The following is a 26,468-nucleotide window of genomic DNA, read 5'->3' as shown; positions in this document are numbered from 1 at the left end:
CTATAAAGAAAGCTGAGTGCTGAAGAATTGATGCTTTTGAACTGTGGTGTTGGAGAAGACTCTTGAGAGTCCCTTGGACTGCAAGGAGATCCAACCAGTCCATCCTGAAGGAGATCAGTCCTGGGTGTTCATTGGAAGGACTGATGCTGAAGCTGAAACTCCAATACTTTGGTCACCTGATGTGAAGAACTGACTCATTTGAAAAGACCCTGATGGTGGGAAAGATTGGAGGCAGGAGGAGAAGGGGACGACAGAGGATGAGATGGTTGGATGGCATCACCGACTCAATGGACATGAGTTTAAGTAGAGTCCAGGAGTTGGTGATAGAAAGGGAGGCTTGGCATACTCCAGTCCGTGGGGTTGCGAAGAGTCAGACATGACTGAATGACTAAACTGAACTGTACCACTTCCATGATATATATATATGGTCATTAACTTTGAAATCTCTGCATATTAAATTTATAATCCATTTCACTCTCATATTTTTTATATACTTGCCTGGATCTCAGTATGTATTTATTGGGTGAAATGTAAGATAAAATCAGCCTTTTGGAGAGAAATACCTATATTTGTTCTTTAAAATATTTTTGAAACAAGCTTATGTATAATAGATTATTTGAAAATTTATATATATTTCTAAGTCTTTGTGTTTATTTGTTTGTTTTTAATTTATTCCTGTCCCCTCTTTAAGACTCGCTTCAGTGAATTCTTTGCTGGTTCGTTCTTGGTCTTCCTTTCCTTGGATCTCTCCTTGCCCATTGTGCAGATCTCTGTTACCAATTTTATGACTGTATTGTGATCATCTTTTTAACACATCTATTGGACTATACTCTCTGATGGCAGGGGCTGATTATGTCTTCATTTTCTCATCATGAAGCACTGCGTTGCCATTGTAGTGTTAAACCCTGAGGTGTGGGATTGTACTATCGGAATTCTACAGCTAACCCCAGTAAAGTTATTTTCACCCTGTAAGATCCCTGAGACCAGAAAACACATAAGGAACAACTGCAGAAGAAAGCAAGGGAGCCTTATCTAGGTTAGTGCCCAGAAACTTGCGGGTAAGGCTCCGTGAAATTGGACTGGGGTGGCCTCTCCTATACATTAAGCTCAACACTGAAGGCCACAGTTGACCAGTGAGAAGGGAGGGCCAGGAAGGAGAAAGCACAGCAGCACTGGGAGGCGATGGAGACTTTCCCTGTGGGCCCTGACTTGGCCCGCCCTCTCTGCCATGTGGGGTGGAGCAGCATGAGGCAGAGGGTCCCCGCCATAGGTACCAGCTTTTAAAGCGTGCTGACCCCACATACTTTTGAAGGTTATACAATCCAGGTCCTCAGATTTAACACATCAGATTAGTGTTTCCTCATCTGTTGGGAAAGCGGGGGAATTGACAAAGAGACTTGATTGCATCTGCTCCCCTTGGAGTTGTATAAGTGAGCTTTCAATAAATGTTTATATCAAATCAGTCCCCTTTTCAAGTAAATTTATATTTATTTCTGACATATCCTCTTCTGTTTTGATGTTCTTATCCTGAACTTTGAAATTCACATGTTCTCAATATTTTTGTGACTTACACACTTCTAGTACTATCATTACATTGTGTTTGTATTGGTATCGAGACGATATATAATGTAATCCCAGAAGAGTTCTTGAATTCTGTTTGACCTTTGTGTGTAATGTGTCCAAATGAAATTGGACCGTTTGCTTACGAAAGGAACATTGACATAGCTATACTTAAGAGGAGAAGGCCCTGAAATCTTGATTTGAAAAGACATTTATTCATATCGTTAAGTGTTTGTGGCACCATCCTGGCCAAGACCTTAATCATTTGACTTATCAGTGTTTTCTTTTTTTTGGTGATATAAGAAGAGTGAGAATATGATATCTGGCTTCTATCCAGCAGAATCAGTAATGGATAAATTCAAATGATTTAATTTGGGCTTATGTGATATTGGATAGCACTGATTCCATTAAGTCAGTTAAAATATATACCTTATTAGATTTTTCAAGTGCTATGCACATATTAATATAAAAGCAAAAATAAGAGCTATTTAAAATAATGAACCATATAGAGGAGGCCTTTATTCTGGCTTCTATATTTTTCCAGTTTTATTGAGAAATAATTGACATACATCATTATATAAGTTTAAGATGTATGATGTTTTGGTTCACTTTTATCTTGAAATGATTACGACAATAGGTTTAGTTAATATCCACAACCTCATATAGCTGCAATATAAGGGAAAGAAAAAAGTTCACTTGTAGTGAAAATTCTTAGGATTTACTGTTAGATGGCCGAGACGGTAAAGAATCTGCCTGCAGTGCAGGAGACCTGGGTTCGATCCCTGAGTTGGGAAGATCCCCTGGAGGAGGGAATGACTACCCACTACAGTACTCTTGCCTTGAGAATTCCATGGACAGAGGAGCCTGGTGGGCTACGTCCATGGGGTTGCAAAGAGCAGACACGACTGAGTGACTAACTCTCATTTTATCATATATGAGTATTATCAGTAGTCATCCTGTCGTACATTACACCCCTAGACCATATTTATTTATAACTCTTACTAGTTTGTACCTTTTGACCGTCTTCCTCCAGTTCCTCCTGCCCCTCCTCTCTGGCTCTGGAACCACAAGTCCGATCTCTTTGTCTAGGAGTTTGGCTTTTTGTTTTGTGTTTAGATTCCACATATTACTGAGATCATACAGTATTTGTCTTTCTCTGTCTGATTTATTTCACCTAGCATTATGCTTTCAGAATCCACCCATGTGGTCACAAATGGTAGGATCCTGTTGGTTTTTATGGCTAAGTAATATTCCGCTGTGTGTATATGTATATACACTCTTTATCCATTCATCCTTCAGTAGCCATGTTGGTTGCTTCCATGTCAAGGCTATTGTAAATAGTGCTGGTGTGAACATGAGGATGCAGACATCGGTTCCAGTTGGTGTTTTGGATATGCTGTCAGAACTGGATTTGCTGGACCATGTGGTAGTTCTTTTCATTTTTTTTAGACTTATATACTATACTGTTTCCCACAGTGGTGTACCAGTTTACCGTGTGACTAACAGTGTGCAGGGTTTTCTTTTTTCCATATCCACACTAACATTTGTTATCTTCTTTTAATCATGGCCATTCTAACAGGCATGAGGTGATATCTCATTGTGACTTTAATTTGCATTTCTCTAGTGGCTAGTGATGTTGAGCATCTTTTCATGTATCTGTTGACCATTCATATCTCTTCTTTGGAAAGATGTTTATTCAAGTTCTTTACCCATTTTTTATTTGAGTTATTATTTTTTTTTTTGCTCTTGAGTTCTATGAATTCTTTATATATTTTAGATATTAACCTCTTATCAGGTATATGATTTACAAATATTTTTCCCATTTCATAGGTTGTCTTTTCACTTTGCTGATGGTTTCTTCTGCTGTGTAGTTTTTTAGTTTGATGTAGTCTCACTTGTTTGCTTTTTACATTGTCTCTTAATCTTTAGGTATGATTTCTGTAAAATCATTACTTAAGACCCATGTCAAGGAGCTCTCTGTGTTTTCTTCTGGGAGTTTCATGGTTTTGGGTCTTATATTTAAGTCTTTAACCCATTTCGGGTTAGTTCTTATGGGTGGTACAAGATAGTGATCAAGTTTTATTATTTTCCTGTGAATATCTAATTTTCCCAGCACCATTTATTGAAGAAATTCTTCTCCACTGAGTATTCTTGGTTCCCTTGTCCAGTGTTAGTTGCTTGGGTTTATTTCTGGGCTTTCAGTTCTGTTCCATTGGTTTATTTGTATGTCTTATGATGGAGGCATGTTTAATAATTGAATTATCTTGTGTTCTTTGCTTAGGGTGTTCCAGTGATGGCAATAAGAAACAAAATGATATCGGAAGGACTAGACCCAGATCTTCTTGAGTAAGTAGTTCTTCTGATACAATGATATTACTATCAAGGTGTTGAATTTACTAGTCATCATAAAAACATTTCAAGCTCTATATATGTTTTTCTTATACATTGTTTTATGATCAAGGAAACTTCCTCCACAAATAGTGTGTATGCTATGTTTAAAAGGTGAAAACTCTATGCTATACTACTAAAATTAGCCTTAAAGCATTTTAGGAGTATTTTCAATAAATTGATGATGAACCTGTATATGCAAAAGAGATGGAAATTGATGATGTTTTTGTTGCACAGCAGTAGTGTCCACAAGAAGCATTGTTCCTTTTCTTTCTGTACTGCTTTTTTTCTCCCTCCCTCCCTCCCTCCCCATCCTCTTTCTCTTAATTTGTTGTTGTTCAGTCACTCAGCAGTTTTTTATATATCTGTATAAGACTTTAGTGTATAGGAAATTTACTTTACATGATCTAGGTTGAGCCAGATGGAAAAATAAATAGAGTAACTCTAAGTGTATAGAAGTGGTTATTATGGAACTAGATATTGTTTGTGTGAGTTTTATAAAAAAATTTTTTGAAAAATGCTGAAAAGTTGTGGCTCAGAAATTTGATAGTTATTCCATCCAGGCAAACCTGGCTACACAGCTCATCCTGGATAAGATATATCTTAATGGATTATTCAGAACTATTCTCTTTTGCAGGTGTCTAAACACATGTAAAGAGTCTTTCCAGTTTTGGGGTTTTCGTTCACCCCAATGTATTTAGCTGTGTTAGCTCTCCAGGCATTCATACTGTACTAGCAGGATACTTTGGAATTCTTGGCTCTGAGCCCTTCAAGAAAGTGTATGCATTTTTTTCTTTCACATATACAATCTTTTTCTCATTTTATCTTTCAAAATATGAAATTTGAAAACATTTTTTGAAGTCTAGAAGAACAGATTTCCTGCACGTATCTCCATTTAGTATATATTTCAGTAGCAAACAGTTCAAGTACAATGGTATGGATTGGTAATTTGAACTAAACATCTCCAGGATATTTGGCATTTGTTCTGGAAATTGTTTCTGACACACTTTAAAAGCAGATGGATTGTGACACATACTTTAATGTGAATTGAACATATGGGTCCAATCCATTTTGGTACTCATTGGAATATATATTGTAAATATAACATTGGCCATGACCTCTTTTTTGCTTCTGGAAATACACAGTAGAGCTTCTGTACTAACAGAGAGCTAAAATGACCTTTAAAATGATGATTTTTCTTTCTAGAGAAAATGTAATAATTATGGGGAACTAGCAGCCTTATAAGCATCAATATGTGCTGGTTTTCGATTCCCTCCACCCCCTCCTGGCTGCATTGCATCCCCTGCCCAGCCTAAACCTCCTTCATAATCATTTACTTCAACTGGCTACCCACACTGGCAACTTGAAAGTCACCCTTGATTCTGCCCTCCTCCCTTCTCCTCACTATGTCAGTCACTGTGGTTTTCTCATTTTTAATCTCATGTCTGACCATGTGCCTCCATGCCATTGCTGTTTAGTTCAAGCCCTCATCATTTCTCACCTGATTTATTTTAATTGCTCCTTTTGGGTTTTTCTATTCTTTTTCAGTCCATCACTAAAAACTTAGTGGATGTCTTCGTATAGTTCATCTGTTCATACATACAAGTCTTCCTGTGACTCTCTGCTGCCCCTAACATGCTCTCTGGCATCTTAGAATTGCAGATAACTGCATTTATCATCGAGGCTCTGGCTTCATTTCTTGCCACTCATCCATGCATCCCTGCCTCTTACAGCTGCAGCAGACTGCTTACATGGTTCTCTGACGGTACCATTTTCCTGGTGTCTTTGAAGATTTGTATTCTTCCCCATGGAACTTCCTTCCCCCATCTTACTGGCCAGGCTGATTTCATGTTGTTTAAGATCCCATTTAGGTATCACCCTTTTAAGAAGTTAGTGGATGACTTCCAAGGGGAGAACCCCCAGGACCCCCAGTACTTTCTTGATGTATCTCACTTAGCAAGTTTGAGCGCATGTCATTGTCTGTAAATGTTGAGAAACATTCAGCTGCAAGGTGGTGCCAAGTTTTAGGGTAAAATTCCAGTAACAGTTAACGTTGTCTTACAGAAAAGCTGCTCCTCAACCACAGCCTGGAGCCTGAATTCTGACCCATTACCTCATGAGTACATGCCATTGGTCACAAGGGGCGCTGGTTGGAGTAGGGTGACTCACTATAACCTATCACCACTACCACTAGAAAACCAGCTGCAACTACATTTAGCTAGATATGATAAGTGGAATCAACCACCTTGTTATAGAGGACTTCTGTCACTTTAGGAATCATGTTTACATAAAAGTTAAGGAGCCTTGCTTTAAGGAGAAAGCCTGAGATGAAGACGAAAATGCGCCATCCAAGGAAAGAGTGTGCTTTTATTTAGAATATTAGGTACATATTAAGCCTAAGCCAAGAACTTTCAGTAAAGATGGTTCTTTTCTCTTTTAAAAGTATAAACATAAGCTTTTTTTAGCCCTAGGTTGTACATAGACTTATGTAACTGTAGGAAGAAGTAGTCTTAATCTGTTGCACAGATTTATATTTAGATTTACTGTTCTTTGTCTAAACAAAGAGCAAAACTGAGGTTAATATAGGAATAAATACTGATCAAAAAATACACTGTTATTCAATTAGCTTGTGTTTATAACAGTTTGGAAACTAAGAGTACATAACTTTGAACCGAAACAGTTTACTTGACAAGGGAGAAGAGAACCTGGCTATTTTCCTACAAAAGTGACCATCACTGAATTTTAGAAAGTCTATAAAACTGAAGAAAATGCCAGTAACTACCAAATAAATAGTATTTGTTTGCTACTTCTGAGTGATTAATCTTAGAAATCTAAGTTTTTAAAAATGACAATAGGGCTTATATAACCAAGACTTAGTTCTTGGTTCTAGCTTGTAAAAATTAGTTCTTAGCTTGTAAAAATTAATTTTAAAAAATTCAATGAATTAAAAAGACATGTGAATAATACCTTTGTCACCTTTGTCATCATACACACAAGTTGATGGAAAGGAAAGAAAATAGAAAATTTTCAGGTTGATCTGTTTTAGAAATACAGAGCAGATAAATCATGCCTTATAAATTTTTTCAGTCAATGCCTAAATTCTCTTACCAAGAAAAGGAAAAATGTTTCTCCCTATCCTATTCTATGGTTTCATTTATGTCCCATAACTAAGGTTACTATTACTAGTAAGTACTACTTTTACCACTCCAAGATAAATAGTCTAGCCTCTGAACCTGTCCAGCAAGAGATGAAATTCATGATGGTTAAGTCTCAGTCTCAGGCAGACTTTAGAAATGGCCTACTTGCTGAGGTCCAGATTCTGCCCTGCCCCTTTCTAGCTGTATGACCCTGAACTAATTACCTAATCAATCTGTGCATCCGTTTCCTCATAAATGTGAAATAGAAGAGTTCACCCTTTATAGATTCATTCAGAGTAAGCAAGCACTCAAAACAGCTCTGGACAAGCAGTAAATGTTCAGTAAATGTTAGTTGTGATTTATGAATGTTTTAATGGAAGAATATGTAGCAAGTTCTAAACAATTGGATTTACCAGGCTCCCAGATCACAACTTGTTTATAGTCCCATAGTTGCCTGTATACCATTGTGGTCTCAACACAGACATATTTAATGTACACAGAGTAATTATCCTTTTGAGTTATATTCTGTTTTCCAAAACTGAAAAATCTGTATTTTCAACTTTGTAGTAAAGAACAGACTTCTGAAATTTAAATTTAACTGGTCACATTCTTAATGTTAGTAGGAGAGTGCAGTTTGCAGCATACTGATTTGGCTAAAGAAATCGAGTTATGCAGGCTTTAAACAGAACCAGCTCAGTTGGCATTTGTCCTGGATATATCTATTCAAAAGACATTTATACCCTTTTCTCAGACTGTGCAGTGACCCTGACTGTGGTTGCCAGGAATAAAAGTAACCACCTCAGCCTACTTCTCACTGAGATGAGAGAGTTATTAGTGTTAACCAAAAGGATACTGGAAAGCAAGAAAACTTTATTTAATTATATTCAAGGCATATCCAGCAGACTTTCTTACCCTCTAAGGGCATTCCTTATCTGCCAGTGATTTGCCTGTCTCCTACTACCGAAGAACATAATGGATTAAAGGTTGGATTTTGACTAGTTGAGCATAGAATTGATCTCAATTCCCCAACTGAACAATTCCAAAAACAGGTTTTTTCATTTGTTCCATTTTTCTAGTTCTTGCTGAACTGGTATTCCATTCAAGGTAAATACCAGTCCTTGGTGACAGAGGATGAGACAGAGGGGCAACAGAGGATGAGATGGTTGGATGATATCACCTATTCAATGGACATGAGTTTGAGCAAACTCTGGGAGATAGTGAAAGACAGGGAAGCCTGGCGTGCTATAGTTCACGGGGCCACAAAGAGTCAGACATGACTTAGCAACTGAACAACAACAACCAGTCCTTGACCACTGACTGGCATACTGGCTGGAAAATATAGGACAGGAAAAAACAGTGTCAGAAAATTGTGATTAGTCCACTGTTGGAGACTTTGATCACAAGAGTCAGTTCAGTTCAGTTCAATTGCTCAGTCGTGTCCAACTCTTTGCAACCCCATGAACTGCAGCACGCCAGGCCTCCCTGTCCATCACCAACTCCCAGAGTCCAACCAAACCCATGTCCATTGAGTCGGTGATGCCATCCAACCATCTCATCCTCTGTTGTCCCCTTCTCCTCCTGCCTTCAATCCTTCCCAGCATCAGGGTCTTTTCAGATGAGTCAGCTCTTCACATCAGGTAGCCGAAGTATTGGAGTTTGAGCTTCAACATCAGTCCTTCCAATGAACACCCAGGACCAATCTCCTTTAGGATGGACTGGTTGGATCTCCTTGCAGTCCAAGGGACTCTCAAGAGTCTTCACCAACACCACAGTTCAAAAGCATCAATTCTTTGGTGCTCACCTTTCCTTATAGTCCAACTCTCACATCCATACATGACCACTGGAAAAACCATAGCCTTGACTAGATGGACCTTTGTGGACAAAGTAATGTCTCTGCTTTTTAATATGCTGTCTAGGTTGGTCATAACTTTCCTTCCAAGAAGTAAGCATCTTTTAATTTCATGCTGCAATCACCATCTGCAGTGATTTTGAAGCCCAAAGAAATAAAGTCAGCCACTATTTTCACTGTTTCCCCATCTATTTGCCATGAAGTAATGGGACCAGATGCCATGATCTTAGTTTTCTGAATGTTGAGCTTTAAGCCAACTTTTTCACGCTCCTCTTTCACTTTCATCAAGAGGCTCTTTAGTTCCTCTTCACTTTCTGCCATAAGGGTGGTGTCATCTGCATATCTGAGGTTATTGATATTTCTCCCAGCAGTCTTGATTCCAGCTTGTGCTTCTTCCAGCCCAGCATTTCTCATGATGTCCTCTGCATATAAGTTAAATAAGCAGGGTGACAATATACAGCCTTGACGTACTCCTTTTCCTATTTGGAACCAGTCTGTTGTTCCATGTCCAGTTGTAACTGTTGCTTCACAACGGTAAGAGATAAGAGATAGTAAAAATATTGAAGAAATAGGGTTAAAAACAGTTGGGGTCTACCTTCTAGCAAGCAAGAAGTTAGGGGAGCTATTGGGAAGTAAAGAACCCCAAGATAAACAGGAGAAACCCATCTTACCTAGGATAGTTAGCTTCCTTTTTCTTTATCACATTAGGTATTACATTGTTTCTCTGGCTGGGGAATCTGCTTACCACAGCAAAGAACAGGTATACCTGCCTTGATGGGCATTCAAATTCTCAATTGTAAGTTTTTGTGTTTATAAAAATTTCATTTATTATCTGAATTCTCATTTATTGTCTTTGAACCAATTAATTATTATTAATTATATATTTGAACTGAGAAAATAAATGTAGCACTGAAATGCAAAAAAAAAAAAAAAAAAATAGAAAAGACCAAAGTGTGTGTAGTTTGAGTAAATATAATGCTGAAATCAGTCCTACCAGTTACTGTACTCAAAATTGTCTTTTTTTTTTTTTTTTTTAACTATCCCAGATGTCTATATAGTCAATGAATCTTAGTTCAGGAATTCAGTGTTTGGCTGTTTGTTTAAGACCACTTATTGCCATTGCATAGGTGGCTCAGATGGTAAAGAATCTGTCTGCAACGCAGGCAGACCTGAGTTTGATCCCTGGGTCAGGAAGATCCCCTGGAGCAGGGAATGGCAACCCACTCCAGTATTCTTGCCTGGAGAATCCCATGGACAGAGGAACATGGTGGGCTACAGTCCATGGGGTCAGAAAGAGTCGGACACGGCTGAGCGACCAGCACTGAGAATGACACTAGTTGACAGGTATCGTGTGACATTATGACTGTGTGCACTGTAGCTGATACTGAAAAGTTGTTTGAATGACTATCACACCCTCTCCCCACAACCCTGCTACTCAGCAGCATTTGCACTAGCAGTGTTTTTGGCACTTCATCTGCTTTAAATTCCAGTTTTAAATTTAAAGAAAATGAAAAATATCTTTAAACCATTTACCAGTGCATAAATACATGTTTTTCCAAAGAATGTATATAATGTTTGCCATCAAAGTGGTTTTGCTTTTAAGCAGAAATGTAAATCTCTTTTTAATGAAAACAAATCAGATCAATGATATTTATATTTTAAGACTCCTTTATGTACAGGATCGCAGAAACATAACTCAAACTGGCTAAAGTAAAAAGGGAAGTTATTGGTTCATCTCCGTAAGAAGTCTAAGTAGGACACAATCAGGGGCACAGCACCATTATTGCTGGCTGCTTGATATTTTCTCTCACCTGTCCCTCGGTCTGCCTTTAATCAAACGTGGCATAATAATCTACTTTTCTCCTACTGCTGATGAGCTTCCTCCTGGAAAACAAGGAATTAGCAGATAATATTTGCTTTATATTTTAAATGGCTGTAATATTGCTAGTTTCACCAACTGAAAAGAAGGAAAACCCCCTCTCCATAGTCCATAGCTTATTTCTAGGGAAGCGTTCTGATTGTCCCTGTTTGGGTTATGAGCCCTCCCTTACCCCGGTCTCTTTACAGAGCAGGGTTCTCCTGACCTCCCAGTCCTGGATTCTGTGACTGGAACAAGGAACGGTATAAGGAAAGGATGAGGACAGCAGGGATTGTGGTTGACGGTCTTGTTCATGTAAATGGGAGAAAGATGACAGAAATAACATGCACACAGCATCCTGTTTGCTAAAAAGTACTAATGTTTGTGGTTAGTCCTTTCCTTTCTAAATTTTGGCTCAGTTTTAGTTGAGGTCAACCTAGTAATCTTTGAAAATATCTCTTTTTAAAGAAATTAAACAGTGCGGAGTTTAAAGTTAAACTTTAAAAATTTTGCTTTTACTGACTTTAATTGATAATCTTAATGCCACAAATTATATAAATATGCTTATTAAAATATAGCTACCAATATAACCACTAAAGATTGAGATTTTTTAAATATATACATGATAAATCGTGAGTATGACTTCATATTTTTTTCTGCATTTTGCTGGCATAGTCGTTTTTAGTGATTCATGTGTATGTTTAAGATACTAAGAGTATTGTGAAATCTTCATTTCCACATTTTAGTATTGAAGTGTGACTAGTTTAAGTAGTTTAAAGTTTAAAGTAGCAACCATTTAAAACATATCTTTAAAGCTTCATTCTATGAAAGAAAAGTAAAAGGTATGCATGCCCACCCCCCACCCCCCGCCACACACACACAGAATCAAGCCAGAGCAGTTCTGATCATTAAAAAGCCAAATACTGTTTCCCCTAAGAATCTTAATATGAATATCCAGTCTGGAAATGCTGTTAAGAGTTTTATTATTACATTAACATTTTTAAAGCTTTATAACTTATAAAATGTTTTCATGTATATAACCTCATTTGATTTTCACAATTTTTGGAGTTTTTTATATAACAAAAGGAACTCTAGTATGTAGCTTTTCTTTTGTTTTCATAGCAATTACAATTCAAAGTAGCTTTAAATTTATTTTAAAAATGAATGAGGGCAAGCAAAAAAGTATCAGTAAGAATATGAAGAAATTATAATCCTTGTGCAGTCTGGGTGGGAATGTAAAATCATATCATTGCTATGGAAAGCAGTATGGCAATTTCTCCAAAAATCACTTCTGGGCATATGCTCAAAGTGAAAGCAGAGATTCAAATAGATGCTTGTACACTCATGTTCATAGCAGCATTTTTCACAATAGTCCAGAAGTAGAAACCACCCAAACACCCATCCACAAGTGAATGGATGAGCAAAATGTATTGTCTGCACGCAATGAAGTGTTATTAATCTTAAAGTTGAAAGGAAATTCTGATACATGGTACAACATGGATGGATCTTGAAGACATGATAAATGAAAGAAGACCGTGACAAAAAGACAGGTATTGTATAATTCCACCTACATGAGGTACCTAGAGTAGACAAATTCAGAGAAAGTAGAGGAGTGGTTGTCACAGGCTAGAAGGAGAGAGAAATGAGGAGTTATTGTTTAAGTGGTACAGAGTTTCACTTTTGCAACATGAAAAGAATCCTGGGGGTTGGTTAGGTGGTGATGATTGCACAATACTGTGAATGTACTCAACACCCCTTTTTTTTTTTTCATTTATTTTTATTTGTTAGTTGGAGGCTAATTACAATATTTTAGTGGTTTTTGTCATACATTGACATGAATCAGCCATGGATTTACATGTATTCCCTATCCCGATCCCCCCTCCCACCTCCCTCTCCACCCAATCGCTCTGAGTCTTCCCAGTGCACCAGGCCTGCGCACTTGTCTCATGCATCCAACCTGGGCTGGCTATCTGTTTCACCCTAGATAATATACATGTTTCAGTGCTATTCTCTCGAAACATTCCACCCTTACCTTCTCCCACAGAGTTCAAAAGTCTGTTCTGTACATCAGTGTCTCTTTTTCTATTCTGCATATAGGGTTATTGTTACCATCTTTCTAAATTCCATATATATGCGTTAGTATACTGTATTGGTCTTTATCTTTCTGGCTTACTTCACTCTGTATAATGGGCTCCAGTTTCATCCATCTCATTAGAATTGATTCAAATGAATTCTTTTTAATGGCTGAGTAATATTCCATGGTGTATATGTACCACAGCTTCCTTATCCATTCGTCTGCTGATGGACATCTAGGTTGCTTCCATGTCCTGACTGTTATAAACAGTGCTGCGATGAACACTGGGGTACACGTGTCTCTTTCAGATCTGGTTTCCTCAGTCTGTATGCCCAGGAGTGGGATTGCTGGGTTGTATGAGAGTTCTAATTCCAGTTTTTTAAGAAATCTCCACATTGTTCTCCATAGTGACTGTACTAGTTTGCATTCCCACCAACAGTGTAAGAGGGTTCCCTTTTCTCCACAGCCTCTCCAGCATTTATTGCTTGTAAACTTTTGAATAGCAGCCATCCTGACTGGTGTGTAATGGTACCTCATTGTGATTTTGATTTGCATTTCTCTGATAATGAGTGATGTTGTACCACAATAAAAGAAGTGAGAAAAGAAAGAAATGAATGAAGACAGAGAATAACAAGTGTTGACAAGGATATGGAGAAATTATAACTCTCATATTCTGATGGTAGAAATCTAAAATGATGCATTCACTGGGGAAAACAGTGTGACAATTCCTCAAAAAGTCAAACATGGAGTTAACCACATGACTCAGCAGTTCTGCTTAACGTGTACACAAATGCTCCACTAGCATTATTCATAGCAGCCAAAAAGTAGAAATAACCTAAATGTTCATCAACTGATGCATGGATAAACAAATTGGCTTATCCAAGCAATGGAATAATATTCAGCCATAAAAAGTAATAAGGTACTGATAAATGCTACAAAATGGAAGAACCTTGAAAGCATTTTATTAAGTTAAATAATCCTGACAAAACGGCTAAATATCCTTGATCCTATTTATATGAAATGTCCTGAATAGACAAATCCATAGACACAGAAAAGTAGATTCATGGTCGTCAAGAGGATGAGGGTGAAAGGAAAGGGAACTTGTTTGCTAATGAGTTTTAGGTTTCTTTTTGGAATAATGAAAATGTTCTAGAATTAGATAGCAGTAATGGTTGCAGTAATGGTGAAGCGTCTGCCTACAATGCAGGAGACCCAGGTTCAACCCCTGGGTCGGGAAGATCTGGAGAAGGAAATGGCAACCCACTCCAGTATTCTTGCCTGGAAAATCCCATGGATGGAGGAACTTGGTAGGCTACAGTCTGTGGGGTCACAAAGAGTTGGACATGACTGAGCAACTTCACTTTCAATGGTTGTACAACCTTGTGAATATACTAAAAAAAACTCTAATTTGTACAATTTTAAATGGTGGATTTTATGGTATGTGAATTATATCTCAATTAAAAAAATAAATGACTTCTTAAGTGTCCATCAACAGATGAATGGTTAAAGACCTGGTGTATATATATATCCAATAGAATATTATTCAACCATACAAAAGAATGAAGTTTTGCCATTTGGATGAACTTTGAGGGTATTATGCTAAGTGAAGCAAGTCAGGCAGAGAAAGACAAATATTGTATACCACTTATACGTGTGGAATCTGAAAAAATCAACAAACTCTAGTGAGTATAACAAAAAAGATGCAAACTCACAGATATAGAGAAAAACTAGTGGTTAACAGTGGGAGAGAGAGGTGGGGGAGGGCAGTATTGAGAGGGGATTAAAAGGTTCAAACTTATACATAAGTAAGTTACAAGGATATATTGTACAGCACAGAGTATATAGCCAGTATTTTATAATGACTGTAAATAGAATATTACCTTTAAAAATTGTGAATCACTGCATTGTACACCTGTGACTGATGTAATTATGTACACCAGCTATACTTAAATTTTTTAAAAAATGACTTCTTAATATTCCTAAACTTAGTTGTGTGATTTCACTGAAAGCTAACATTTCATATAACTTCTCTCCACTCTCCACCTATTGTCCCTACCAAATGACCTAATCTCATCTACTGTTTTACCCCAGTTACTTTATTTATACTCTAGCTACCAAAAGATTTATAGGTCCCAAATGCATTGTGCTGCACCATCCCTGTTTTTTTCTTTACTCAGAATGCTCTCATCCCCACTTATTCCCACATTTTCTGTTCTGACAAATTCATACCTGTCCCAACACCCTTCACAAGCATCTTCACCTTTCTTGAGTTTTCTGTGACTAACGCTAGTAGAATGAATTACCTTTTCCTTTCAAACAAGTGGAGTTAGTACAACTATATTTTGTGTATCACACTATGTAACAATAGTTTATTTCTTTCTGTCTCCCCCACTAAATTATCAACTTCAGAGCAGCAACTACTTATTATTTGTTTCTATACCTGAAGCACCTAAAAGCTTTCTTGGCCAAGTAGTAGGTACATGATAACAATGAGAATCATAATCATAATGATAGCCGTTATTTAATATACCTACTATGTGCCACATGACAAACATAGACAGCGTATTAAAAAGCAGAGACATCACTCTGCTGACAAAGGTCAGTATAGTCAAACCTATGGTTTTTGCAGTAGTCATGTATGGGTGTGAGAGTTGAACAATAAAAAAGGCCAAGCACTGAAGAATTGATGCTTTTGAACTGTGGTGTTGGAGAAGACTCTTGAGAGTTCCTTGAACTGCATGGAGATCAAACCAGTCAATCCTGAAGGGAATCAGTCCTGAATATTCGATGGAAGGACTGATGCTGAAGCAGAAGCTCCAATACTTTGGCCACATGATGCAAAGAGCCAATTCATTGGAAAAGCCTCTGATGCTGGGAAAAACTGAAGGCAAGAGGAGAAGAGGACAACAGAGGATGAGATGGTTGGATGGCATCACCAACTTAATGGACATGAGTTTGAGCAAATTCTGGGAAATGGTGAAAGACAGGGAGATGTAACATGCTATGGTTCATGGGGTTGGAAAGAGTCGGGGCATGACTGAGTGACTGAACAACAATGTGCCACATGTTATTCAGTGATTTTGCCGTTAGTAATTCATCCTAATATTCGCAGCAATCCAGTCAGTCAGTTGGGTTCACAGTGTTGTTAAATAGTTTCCCCAAAGTTGCTCAGAAGCTACATAGCAAGGCTAGGATTTGAACCCAGTATTTATACCCACTACTAATAGAATTCTTGCTTCTGTGGAGAATAATGAAGACTGTGTTCCCATGTTAGCATTTTAGGCAGTGGCACATCAATCAAAACCACTAAATGCTGTACTTAGCTCTAACCCTTTATTATGCTGAGTACATGTGACTTCCTCATGGGCATAATCTAAAAATTTTTATTTATTTATTTTAATTGGAGGCTAATTACTTTACAATATTGCAGTGGTTTTGCCATACATTGACATGAATCAGCCATGGGTGTACATGTGTTCCCCATCCTGAACCCCCCTCCCACCTCCCTCCCCATCCCATCCCTCAGGGCCATCCCAGTGCACCAGCCCTGAGTGTCCTGTCTCATGTATTGAACCTGGACTGGTGATCTGTTTCACATATGGTAATACACATGTTTCAGTGCTATTCTCTGAAATCATCCCACCCTCGCCTTCTCCCACAGAGTCCAAAAGACTGTTCTATACATCTGTGTCTCTTGCTGTCTCGCATATAGGGTCATCATTGCCATCTTTCTAAATTCCATATATATGCACGTTAGTATACTGTATTGGTGTTTTTCTTTCTGACTGACTTCACTCTGTATAAGAGGCTCCAGTTTCATCCACCTCATTAGAACTGATTCAAATGTATTCTTTTTAATGGCTGAGTAATATTCCATTGTATATATGTACCACAACTTTCTTATCCATTCATCTGCCGATGGACATCTAGGTTGCTTCCATGTCCTGGCTATTGTAAACAGTGCTACGAAGAACATTGGGGTACACGTGTCTCTTTCAATTCTGGTTTCCTCAGTGTGTATGCCCAGCAGTGGGACTGCTGAGTCGTATGGCAGTTCTATTTCCAGTTTTCTTAAGGAATCTGCACACTGTTCTCCATAGTGGCTGTACTAGTTTGCATTCCCACCAACAGTGTATGAAGGGTCCCTTTTCTCCACAGCCGTCCAGCATTTATTGTTTGTAGCCTTTTTGATAGCAGCCATTCTGACCAGCGTGAGTGAGATGGTACCTCATTGTGGTTTTGATTTGCATTTCTCTGATAATGAGTGATGTTGAGTGTCTTTTCATGTGTTTGTTAGCCATCTATATGTCTTCTTTGGAGAAATGTCTCTTTGGTTCTTTGGCCCATTATTTGATTGGGTCATTTATTTTTCTGGAATTGAGCTACAGGAGTTGCTTGTATATTTTTGAGATTAATTCTTTGTCAGTTGCTTCATTTGCTATTATTTTCTCCCATTCTGAAGGCTGTCTTTTCATCTTGCTTACAGTTTCCTTCATCGTGCAAAATCTTTTAAGTTTAATTAGGTCCCATTTGCTTATTTTTGCTTTTATCTCCATTACTCTGGGAGGTGGGTCATAGAGAATCCTGCTGTGATTTACATCAGAGAGTGTTTTGCCTATGTTTTCCTCTAGGAGTTTTATAGTTTCTGGTCTTACATTTAGATCTTTAATCCATTTTGAGTTTATTTTTGTGTATGGTATTAGAAGGTGTTCTAGTTTCATTCTTTTACAAGCGGTTGATCAGTTTTCCCACCACCACTTATCAAGGAGATTGTCTTTTCTCCATTGTATATTCTTGCCTCCTTTGTCAAAAATAAGATGTCTATAGGTGCATGGATTTATCTTTGGGCCTTCTATTATGTTCCATTGATCTATATTTCTGCCTTTGTGCCAGTACCATACTGTCTTAATGACTGTAGCTTTGTAGTATAGCCTGAAGTAAGGCAGGTTGATTCCTCCAGGTCCATATTTCCACACAAACTGTGAAATTATTTGTTCTAGTTCTGTGGAAAAAACCATTGGTAGCTTGATAGGGATTGCATTGAATCTATAGATTGCTTTGGGTAGTATACTCATTTTCACTATATTGATTCTTCTGAACCATGAACATGGTATATTTCTCCATCTATTTGTGTCATCTTTGATTTCTTTCATCAGTGTTTTATAGTTTTCTATATATAGGTCTTTTGTTTCTTTAGGTAGATTTATTCCTAAGTATTTTATTCTTTTCGTTGCAATGGTGAATGGAATTGTTTCCTTAGTTTCTGTTTTCTCATTGTTACTGTATAGGAATGCAAGGGATTTCTGCATGTTAATTTTATATCCTGCAACTTTCCTATATTCATTGATTAGCTCTAGTAATTTTCTGGTGGCATCTTTAGGGTTTTCTATGTAGAGGATCGTGTCATCTGCAAACAGTGAAAGTTTTCTTTCTTCTTTTCCAATCTGGGTTCCTTTTATTTCTTTTTCTTCTCTGATTGCTGTGGCTAAAACTTCCAAAACTATGTTGAATAGTAGTGGTGAGAGTGGGCACCCTTGCCTTGTTCCTGACTTTAGGGGAAATGCTTTCAGTTTTTCACCATTGAGAATAATGTTTGCTATGGGTTTGTCATGTATAGCTTTTATTATGTTGAGGTATGTTCCTTCTATTCCTGCTTTCTGGAGGGTTTTTATCATAAAGGGATATTGAATTTTGTCAAAGGCTTTTTCTGCATCTGTTGAGATAATCGTCTGGTTTTTATCTTTCAATTTGTTAATGTGGTGTATTACATTGATTGATTTGTGGATATTGAAAGAATCCTTGCATCCCTGGGATAAAGCCCACTTGGTCATGATGTATGATCTTTTTAATATATTGTTGAATTCTGTTTGCTAAGATTTTGTTAAGGATTTTTGCATCTATATTCATCAGTGATAGTGGCCTATAGTTTTCTTTGTTTGTGGCATCTTTGTCTAGTTTTGATATTAGGGTGATGGTGGCCTCATAGAATGAGTTTGGAAGTTTACCTTCCTCTGCAATTTTCTGGAAGAGTTTGAGTAGGATAGCTCTTCTCTAAATTTTTGGTAGAATTCAGCTGTGAAGCCATCTGGTCCTGGGCTTTTGTTTGCTGAAAGATTTCTGATTACAGTTTCAATTTCCATGCTTGTAATGGGTCTGTTAAGATTTTCTATTTCTTCCTGGTTCAGTTTTGGAAAGTTATACTTTTCTAAGAATTTGTCCATTTCTTCCAAGTTGTCCATTTTATTGGCATGTAGTTGCTGGTAGTAGTCTCTTATGATCCTTTGTCTTTCTGTGTTGTCTGTTGTGATTTCTCCATTTTCATTTCTAATTTTATTGATTTGATTCATCTCCCTTTGTTTCTTGATGAGTCTGGCTAATGGTTTGTCTATTTTATTTATCATCTCAAAGAACCATTTTTTGACTTTGTTGGGTTTTGCTGTGGTCTCTTTTGCTTCTTTTGCATTTATTTCTGCTCTGATTTTTATGATTTCTTTCCTTCTACTAACCCTGGGGTTCTTCATTTCTTCCTTTTCTTGTTGCTTTAAGTTTAGAGTTAGGTTATTTATTTGACTTTTTTCTTATTTTTTGAGGTAAGCTCGTATTGCTGTGAACCTTACCCTTAGCATTGCTTTTACTGAGTCCCATAGGTTTTGGGTTGTTGTGTTTTCATTTTCATTCGTTTCTATGCAGATTTTTATTTCTTTTTTTATTTTTTCTGTGATTTGTTGGTTATTCAGAAGCATGTTGGTTAGTTCCATGTGTTGGAATTTTTAGTAGTTTTTTCCCTGTAGTTGACATCTAATCTTCCTGCATTGTGATCAGAAAAGACGCTTGGAATTATTTCAGTTTTTTTGAATTTACCAAGGCTAGATTTATGGCCTAGAATGTTATCTGTCCTGGAGAAGGTTCCATGTGCACTTGAGAAAAAGGTGAAATTCATTGTTTTGGGGTGAAATGTCCTATAGATATCAATTAGGTCTAACTGGTCCATTGTATCATTTAAAGTTTGTGTTTCCTTGCTAATTTTCTGTTCAGTTGATCTATCCATAGATGTGAGTGGCGTATTAAAGTATCCCACTATTATTGTGTTACTCTTAATTTCCCCTTTCATACTTGTTAGCATTTGCCTTACAAATTGTGGTTCTCCTATGTTGGGGGCATATATATTTATAATTGTTATATCTTCTTCTTGGATTGATCCTTTGATCATTATGTAGTGTCCTTCTTTGTCTCCTTTCACAGCCTTTATTTCCAAGTCTATTTTACTTGATATGAGTATTGCTATTCCTGCTTTCTTTTGGTCTCCGTTTGCGTGAAATATCTTTTTTCAGCCCTTCACTTTCAGTCTATATGTGTCCCTTGTCTTGAGGTGGGTCTCTTGTAGACAGCATATATAGGGGTCTTGTTTTTGTATCCATTCAGCCAGTCTTTGTCTTTTGGTTGGGGCATTCAACCCATTTACATTTAAGGTAATTATTGATAAGTATGATCCCATTGCCATTTACTTTGTTGTTTTGGGTTCTCGTTTATCCACCTTTTCTGTGTTTCCTGTCTAGAGAAGATCCTTTAGCATTTGTTGAAGAGCTGGTTTGGTGGTGCCGAATTCTCTCAACTTTCGCTTGTCTGTAAAGCTTTTGAATTCTCCTTCATATCTGAATGAGATCCTTGCTGGGTACAGTAATCTGGCTTGTAGGTTTTTCTCTTTCATCACTTTGTGTCCTGCCATTCCCTTCTGGCCTGAAGAGTTTCTATTGAAAGATCAGCTGTTATCCTTATGGGAATCCCCTTGTGTGTTATTTGTTGTTTCTCCCTTGCTGCTTTTAATATTTGTTCTTTGTGTTTGATCTTTGTTAATTTGATTAATATGTGTCTTGGGGTGTTTTGCCTTGGGTTTATTCTGTCTGGGACTCTCTGGATTTCTTGGACTTGGGTGGTTATTTCCTTCCCCATTTTAGGAAAGTTTTCAACTATTATCTCCTCAAGTATTTTCTCATGGCCTTTCTTTTTGTCTTCTTCTGGGACTCCTATGATTCAAATGTTGGGGTGTTTAGCATTTTCCCAGAGGTCTCTGAGGTTGTCCTCGTTTCTTTTAATTCTTTTTTCTTGTTTTCCTCTCTGCTTCATTTATTTCCACCATTCTATCTTCCAACTTACTTAACCTATCTTCTGCCTCAGTTATTCTACTGTTGGTTCCCTCCAGAGTGGTTTTTTTCCTCATTTATTGCATTATTCATTATTGATTGACTCTTTTTTATTTCTTCTAGGTCCTTGTTAAACATTTCTTGCATCTTCTCAGTCCTTGTCTCCATACTATTTATCTGCAACTCCATTTTGTTTTCAAGATTTTGGATCATTTTTACTATCATTATTCTGAATTCTTTTTCAGGTAGACTCCCTATCTCCTCCTCTTTTGTTTGATTTGGCAGGCATTTATCATGTTCCTTTACCTGCTGAGTATTTCTCTGCGTTTTCATCTTGTTTAGATTGCTGTGTTTGGGGTGGCCTTTCTGTATTCTGGCAGTTTGTGGTTCTTCTTTATTGGAGGTTTATTCCTGTGGGTGGAGTTGGACGAGTGACTTGTCAAGGTTTCCTGGTTAGGGAAGTTTGTGTCAGTGTTCTGGTGGGTGGAGCTGGATTTCTTCTCTCTAGAGTGCAGTCAAGTGTCCAGTGGTGAGTTTTGAGATGTCTATGGGTTTGGTGTGGCTTTGGGCAGCCTGTATAGTAAAGCTCAGGGCTGTGTTCCTGTGTTGCTGGAGAATTAGCATGGTATGTCTTGCTCTGGAACTTGTTGGCTCTTGGTTGGAGCTTGGTTTCAATGTAGGTATGGAGGCTTTTGTTGAGTTCTTATCGATTAATGTTCCCTGGAGTCAGGAGTTGTCTGGTGTTCTCAGGTTTTGGATTTAAGCCTCCTGCCTCTGGTTTTCAGTCTTACTCTTACAGTAGCCTCCAGACTTCTCCATTCATAAGCACTTGATGATGAAACATCTAGGTTAATGGAGAAAAGATTCTCCACGGTAAGGGACACCCAGAAAGGTTCACTGAGTTACATGGAGAAGAGAAGAGGGAGGAGGGAGATAAAGGTGACCAGGAGGAGGAGAGGGGGAATCAAAAGGGGAGAGCACAGTCTAGCCAGTAATCAAATCCCTATGTGCTCTCCACTGCCTGGAACACCCAGAGAGGTTGACGAAGTTACATAGAGAAGAGAAGAGGGAGGAAGGAGATAGAGGTAACCAGGATGAGAAGAGGGGGCATCAAAAGGAGAGAGACAGATCTAGCCAGTTATCAGTTCCCTAAGTGTTTGCCACAGCCCAGAACTCCCAAAGAGATTCACCGAGTTGGGTAGAGAAGAGTAGGGGGAAGGGAGGAGATAGAGGTGACCTAGGGGAGGAAAAGAGTCAAAAGGGGGAGAGGGCAGTCAAGCCAGTAATCACACTCCTAAGTAAAAATGGGTACTGAAGATTGGATTCTTAAAGGTACAAAATTGATAACAAATACCAAAAAACAAAGAGTAAAAATGTAGAGTAGAGGTTAGACTCTCAAAAATACAATATTAAAAAAACAAAACCACAAAAATTATTAAATAGATGAAATTTGCTTTAAAAATAGAATCTTTTTTTCTTGCAAGGTAATAGTAGGTTTTAAAAATTAAAATTAAAAAAGTAATAAAGGACTTACAAAAATTTTTTAATTAAAAAAATGATAATAGTAAAAATATATCTAGGAATTTCTCTGGAGCTGTTGTGGGCAGTATGGGGTCAGTTCAGTTTCAGATAGTTCCTTGATCCAGCTTATACTTCTCAAGGTCTATAGGTCCCTTCCAGTGTAGTCAGTGCTAACTACAGGGTTTTAATCTGTTGCACCTGTCACTTCCAAAGCGGTTCCCTCTGTTTATTTTGGCCTCTTCTGTTTGCAAGTCTCCTGTGTCTAATTTCTGCCCTGACACAAGGGGGCGAAGGTGGTCACTTATTTAGGCTCACTTGTTCAGTCGTGCAGTGGGGAGGGAGGAACACTGCAAGCAAATATCACTGGCGAGTGTGGGGAGTGCGCGCAGTGTCTCCCAGGTTTGCCCCCGCTCATGGAGTGTTTGCTCTCCCCGTCTACACTGCTCAGGCCCCAGGTTGCTGTGCAGGGGAACTGTCTAAAGCAGTCCCTGGGTTGCATGCACTTCCCAGGTCTAAGCCACTCAGGTTCAGGTTCTCAGGTTCTACACAAAGGCGCAGACTCGTTGGGCCTGCGTTTTATGCCTTTTCCAGGTCCACGCCGCCCAGGCGACCAGCTGCTTGGTGAGCACACTCTTCCCAGGTCGGGTGGTGAGTCTTATCACCTCCCCGGTCCCAGAGCGCCATCTCAGGTGTGTCGTGTGTCTCCTCTGGGGCGCTGATCTCTGGCTGCGACCCTCCTGGTGGATGGCCACCATCCAGGATCCCAGGAAGACTTGGTTAGCACCTGGGAGCCTGCTCACAGTTTGGTAGAGGAAGCTGTCTCTGGGGCCGAGATTGCCCCTTTCTGGCTCTGGCTGTTGCCCGCCTGCCTCCCTGCCTCCAGCAGGGTTCAAAGCCAGCTAGCTCTTCTGTGGTATTCACTCAGTCCTTTGTTCTGTGAGCAGGGCGGCAGTGCCTTAGGTTAGAGCTTTTCACGGGAAAGTTCTCTCTCTCTCTTTTCTGTCTCCCTCTGTCTGTCCCACTGTTTGGGTTGCCATCTCACATTAGCTCCCTCAGATTGCCCTCAGGGCATTCAGGCCCAGTCCCTACCCTAAACAGTGCAGCCGGTGCCTCCCTGCTCAGCCCCCGCTTGCTGGTGGCAGATGCGAGTGTCTGGGCTACTTCTCTGCTTGGAGTTGCCGTTAGGCACATGATGTGTGGGTTTTATTTGTTTGTTTATTTTTCCTCCTGGTTATGTTGCCCTCTGAGATTCCAAAACTCCCCACAGACCCGCCAGCGAGAGGGTTTTCTGGTGTTTGGAAACTTCTCCTCTTTTAGGACTCCCTCCCCAGGATGGGTCTCCATCCCTAACTCTTTTGTCTCTCTTTTTATCTTTTATATTTTGTCCTACCTCCTTTCGAACACAATGAGCTGCCTTTCTGGGTGCCTGGTGTCCTCTGCCAGTATTCAGAAGTTGTTTTGTGGAATTTTCTCAGCATACAAATGATCTTCTGATGAATTTGTGGGGGAGAAAGTAGTCTCCCTGTCCTGTTCCTCCACCATCTTAGGACCACCCCCCATAATCTAAAATTGTACAGCAGAGCAAAGGGGTTTATGTTTGACCCATTGCTAGGGAGCAGTGCCAGCATTTCTTCTGTTTCATAGCATGACAGACATGGTATTAAAAACTAAGTCAGAACTCGGCCATAATAACTAATAACATAATTCATGATAACAAGTAAGTAGGAGACTATACATTTTCTTATTTTAGTGATAATTATTATATTTGTGGCAAAGAAGAGTTTTATTTGTTGGTGTCTTAAATCTTATTAAGAATCAAGGAAGCTGAGGGAAAAATAAGTTTTGTAGCTTTTACTTACTAAAATACAGCAGCTATATTAGTCTTCCTTTCCCTCTTAGTTTTCCCCAGGTAGACTTTGCTTAATTTGCTTTCTTGGTAAGAGTGAATAGGTGCTGAGTGATAGTGCTGCCACATTGATCAAATGATTTACTAACAAACACTATGGAACCTATCAAGTTGACTTTTTTAATAACACCAATAAATTTCCTGTGGTTTTTTTATAGCACATCTATACAAAGCTGCAGTTTAACCATTCTCACATCATCTTGTGCCTCGTGAATCTTGAAGACATTGTTTTTATGAACTCATTCTTCTTATGTTTATCTGATGATAAAGCATATAAGTAAAGACACTCAGCGGACATTAAGAACCACCTTTGAACAGTCACTTTCCTCCCCCACAGGATTTCCATTATTGCCTGTGTTTCTTACTGCCCATTCTTGAAATCTCTTCCATTTTTAAATTACTCCCTTCAACTTTCCTGAACCTGAAGGTTTTCTTTTTCTTTCCACTTATAGCTTTCTTCTCTCTGTACCTTACGGACACTTGGAGGCTGCAAGGATTTAGCACTGGTCATGCCAGCCTCTCCAGATCACATCTCTGTCTGTCGTTGGGTCTCCATGGTGATGAGAAGCAGAAAGTGCTGAAGCAGCACGCTGTGTAAGGACGGGAGGGAACGGTGCCGTGGCCTATACAGGAATAGCCCTGAATCCCCTGGTCCTGGAGAAGCCTGCGAGAGGCGTGCCGTGCTAGGGAGCAGGAGGCGCTCAGTTAAGGACGCGAACTTGGCAGATTTATTAGCAGCAGTATTCTAGGATGAACCTCATTTACAGTTAGTGATTTTTTTTTCAACTGGAAAAAGTGTTAAATTTCTTTTTTTTTTCCCTTCTTTTTCAGGAGGCCAGATGCTCCTGTGCCTGATGGTGAAGGTGAAAAAAACACAGAAGAAAGTTCAGATAACGAATCTTCTTTTAGTGACTAAGCTTAATTTTCATAACAATTACATATATGTGTGTTAGTGCACCTTTGCCTTCTGTAAAAGAGCCTGAACTGTAGTTAGTTATAATGACATCAAGTGGCTGCAGATCTGCCACCAAGCTTCCTCCGTGTTAAAAAAATAAAGCATTTATAATAAGCTGGCAGTATGTCTTATTACCAAAATAAAGGGCCCTGCTGAGAAATAGAATAGCCTAAATAAAGTACTAAGATGGAGTATTTCAGAGATGCAAGGAGCATGTAGAGTGAAGTCAATGTGAGGTTAGTGATCAAAAACAGACTCAATGCAAAAAAAAAAAAAAAAATGAATTTGGCAAAGTGAATGATTCAATTTTTGTGAATACTTTAGCATGAAAAGTATTATGTACACTTGTATCATAAGAGTTAAATTTCTGGCAGAAAGTAATACTGGATTGAAATTTTTTGTGACAACTGGAAGCTTATATATCACATTTATTGTTGGTCTGGAACTTACTGGTAGTATTTATTAGCATGTAAAGCTTTTCACAGCTTGTTCATTAGTTAGATATACCATCAAAGTCAGATATTTGTCAGCAGAAATTAAATTGTAGGTAGTTTCAGTGTGGTTCAGAGTGAGCTGATGGCAGAAGCTGACAAAAGGATGTGATGTGGGACAAAAGAGGTGTTTTCTGCTATCTACCCCTTGCCTATGCAGAATTGAGTCCCATGTTACATCTCCCCATCACCGTATCTTCAAAGTGATGAGCAGTCACACTCTATTGAAGACTACCCAGGAGGATTAGTGAGACAAGCTATAGTTCCTGTTTCTACAACTGAACCAAAGACCAAAACGCATATTCATCATCTCCTTCCTGCACCACCAATTTGAGACTTTGCTTGCTCACTTCCAGAAATTCAGCAGGTCTAGTTTAGCTGCCTCGTAGAGTGACCCAGACCTTCATGCCTTCAGAGATCTAGGGCCTTGGTTACTTTGCCCCTTTTCAGCTACAGTTATCACATTTGTCTGTTTGCCCTTCACACCAGGCATGGAAGCATCAGGAATCAGGCAAATCACTGAATTACATGAGTTCCAGATACATCTTCCTTATTTTGTAGTTGTAATCCTAGCTCCTCATTAACCAA

At 38.6% G+C, this 26,468-nt stretch overlaps 1 protein-coding gene across 3 annotated transcripts in view; it reads left to right on the top strand.

Annotated features, from left to right (window-relative positions):
* Window positions 1-25,503, top strand: part of WASHC3 (WASH complex subunit 3) — a 55,620-nt gene extending 30,117 nt beyond the window's left edge. For 2 of the 3 annotated variants that reach the window (XM_065921060.1, XM_065921049.1), the window contains exons 6-7: window positions 3,842-3,906; window positions 25,266-25,503. In XM_065921060.1, the coding sequence (XP_065777132.1) occupies window positions 3,842-3,906; window positions 25,266-25,350 (150 nt within the window). In that variant the 3' untranslated portion in view covers window positions 25,351-25,503. Of the gene's footprint in view, window positions 1-3,841; window positions 3,907-9,642; window positions 9,695-25,265 lie in introns of all 3 variants that reach the window. The other variant, XM_065921069.1, reaches the window with a different exon arrangement.
* The last annotated feature ends 965 nt before the right edge of the window (window positions 25,504-26,468 follow it).

Source organism: Muntiacus reevesi, chromosome 1 (assembly GCF_963930625.1).
Source record: "Muntiacus reevesi chromosome 1, mMunRee1.1, whole genome shotgun sequence".
In the NCBI taxonomy this organism is placed as follows: domain Eukaryota; kingdom Metazoa; phylum Chordata; class Mammalia; order Artiodactyla; family Cervidae; genus Muntiacus; species Muntiacus reevesi.
The sequence above is the reverse complement of the archived record's forward strand: the minus strand, read 5'-3'. Positions and strand labels throughout refer to the sequence as shown.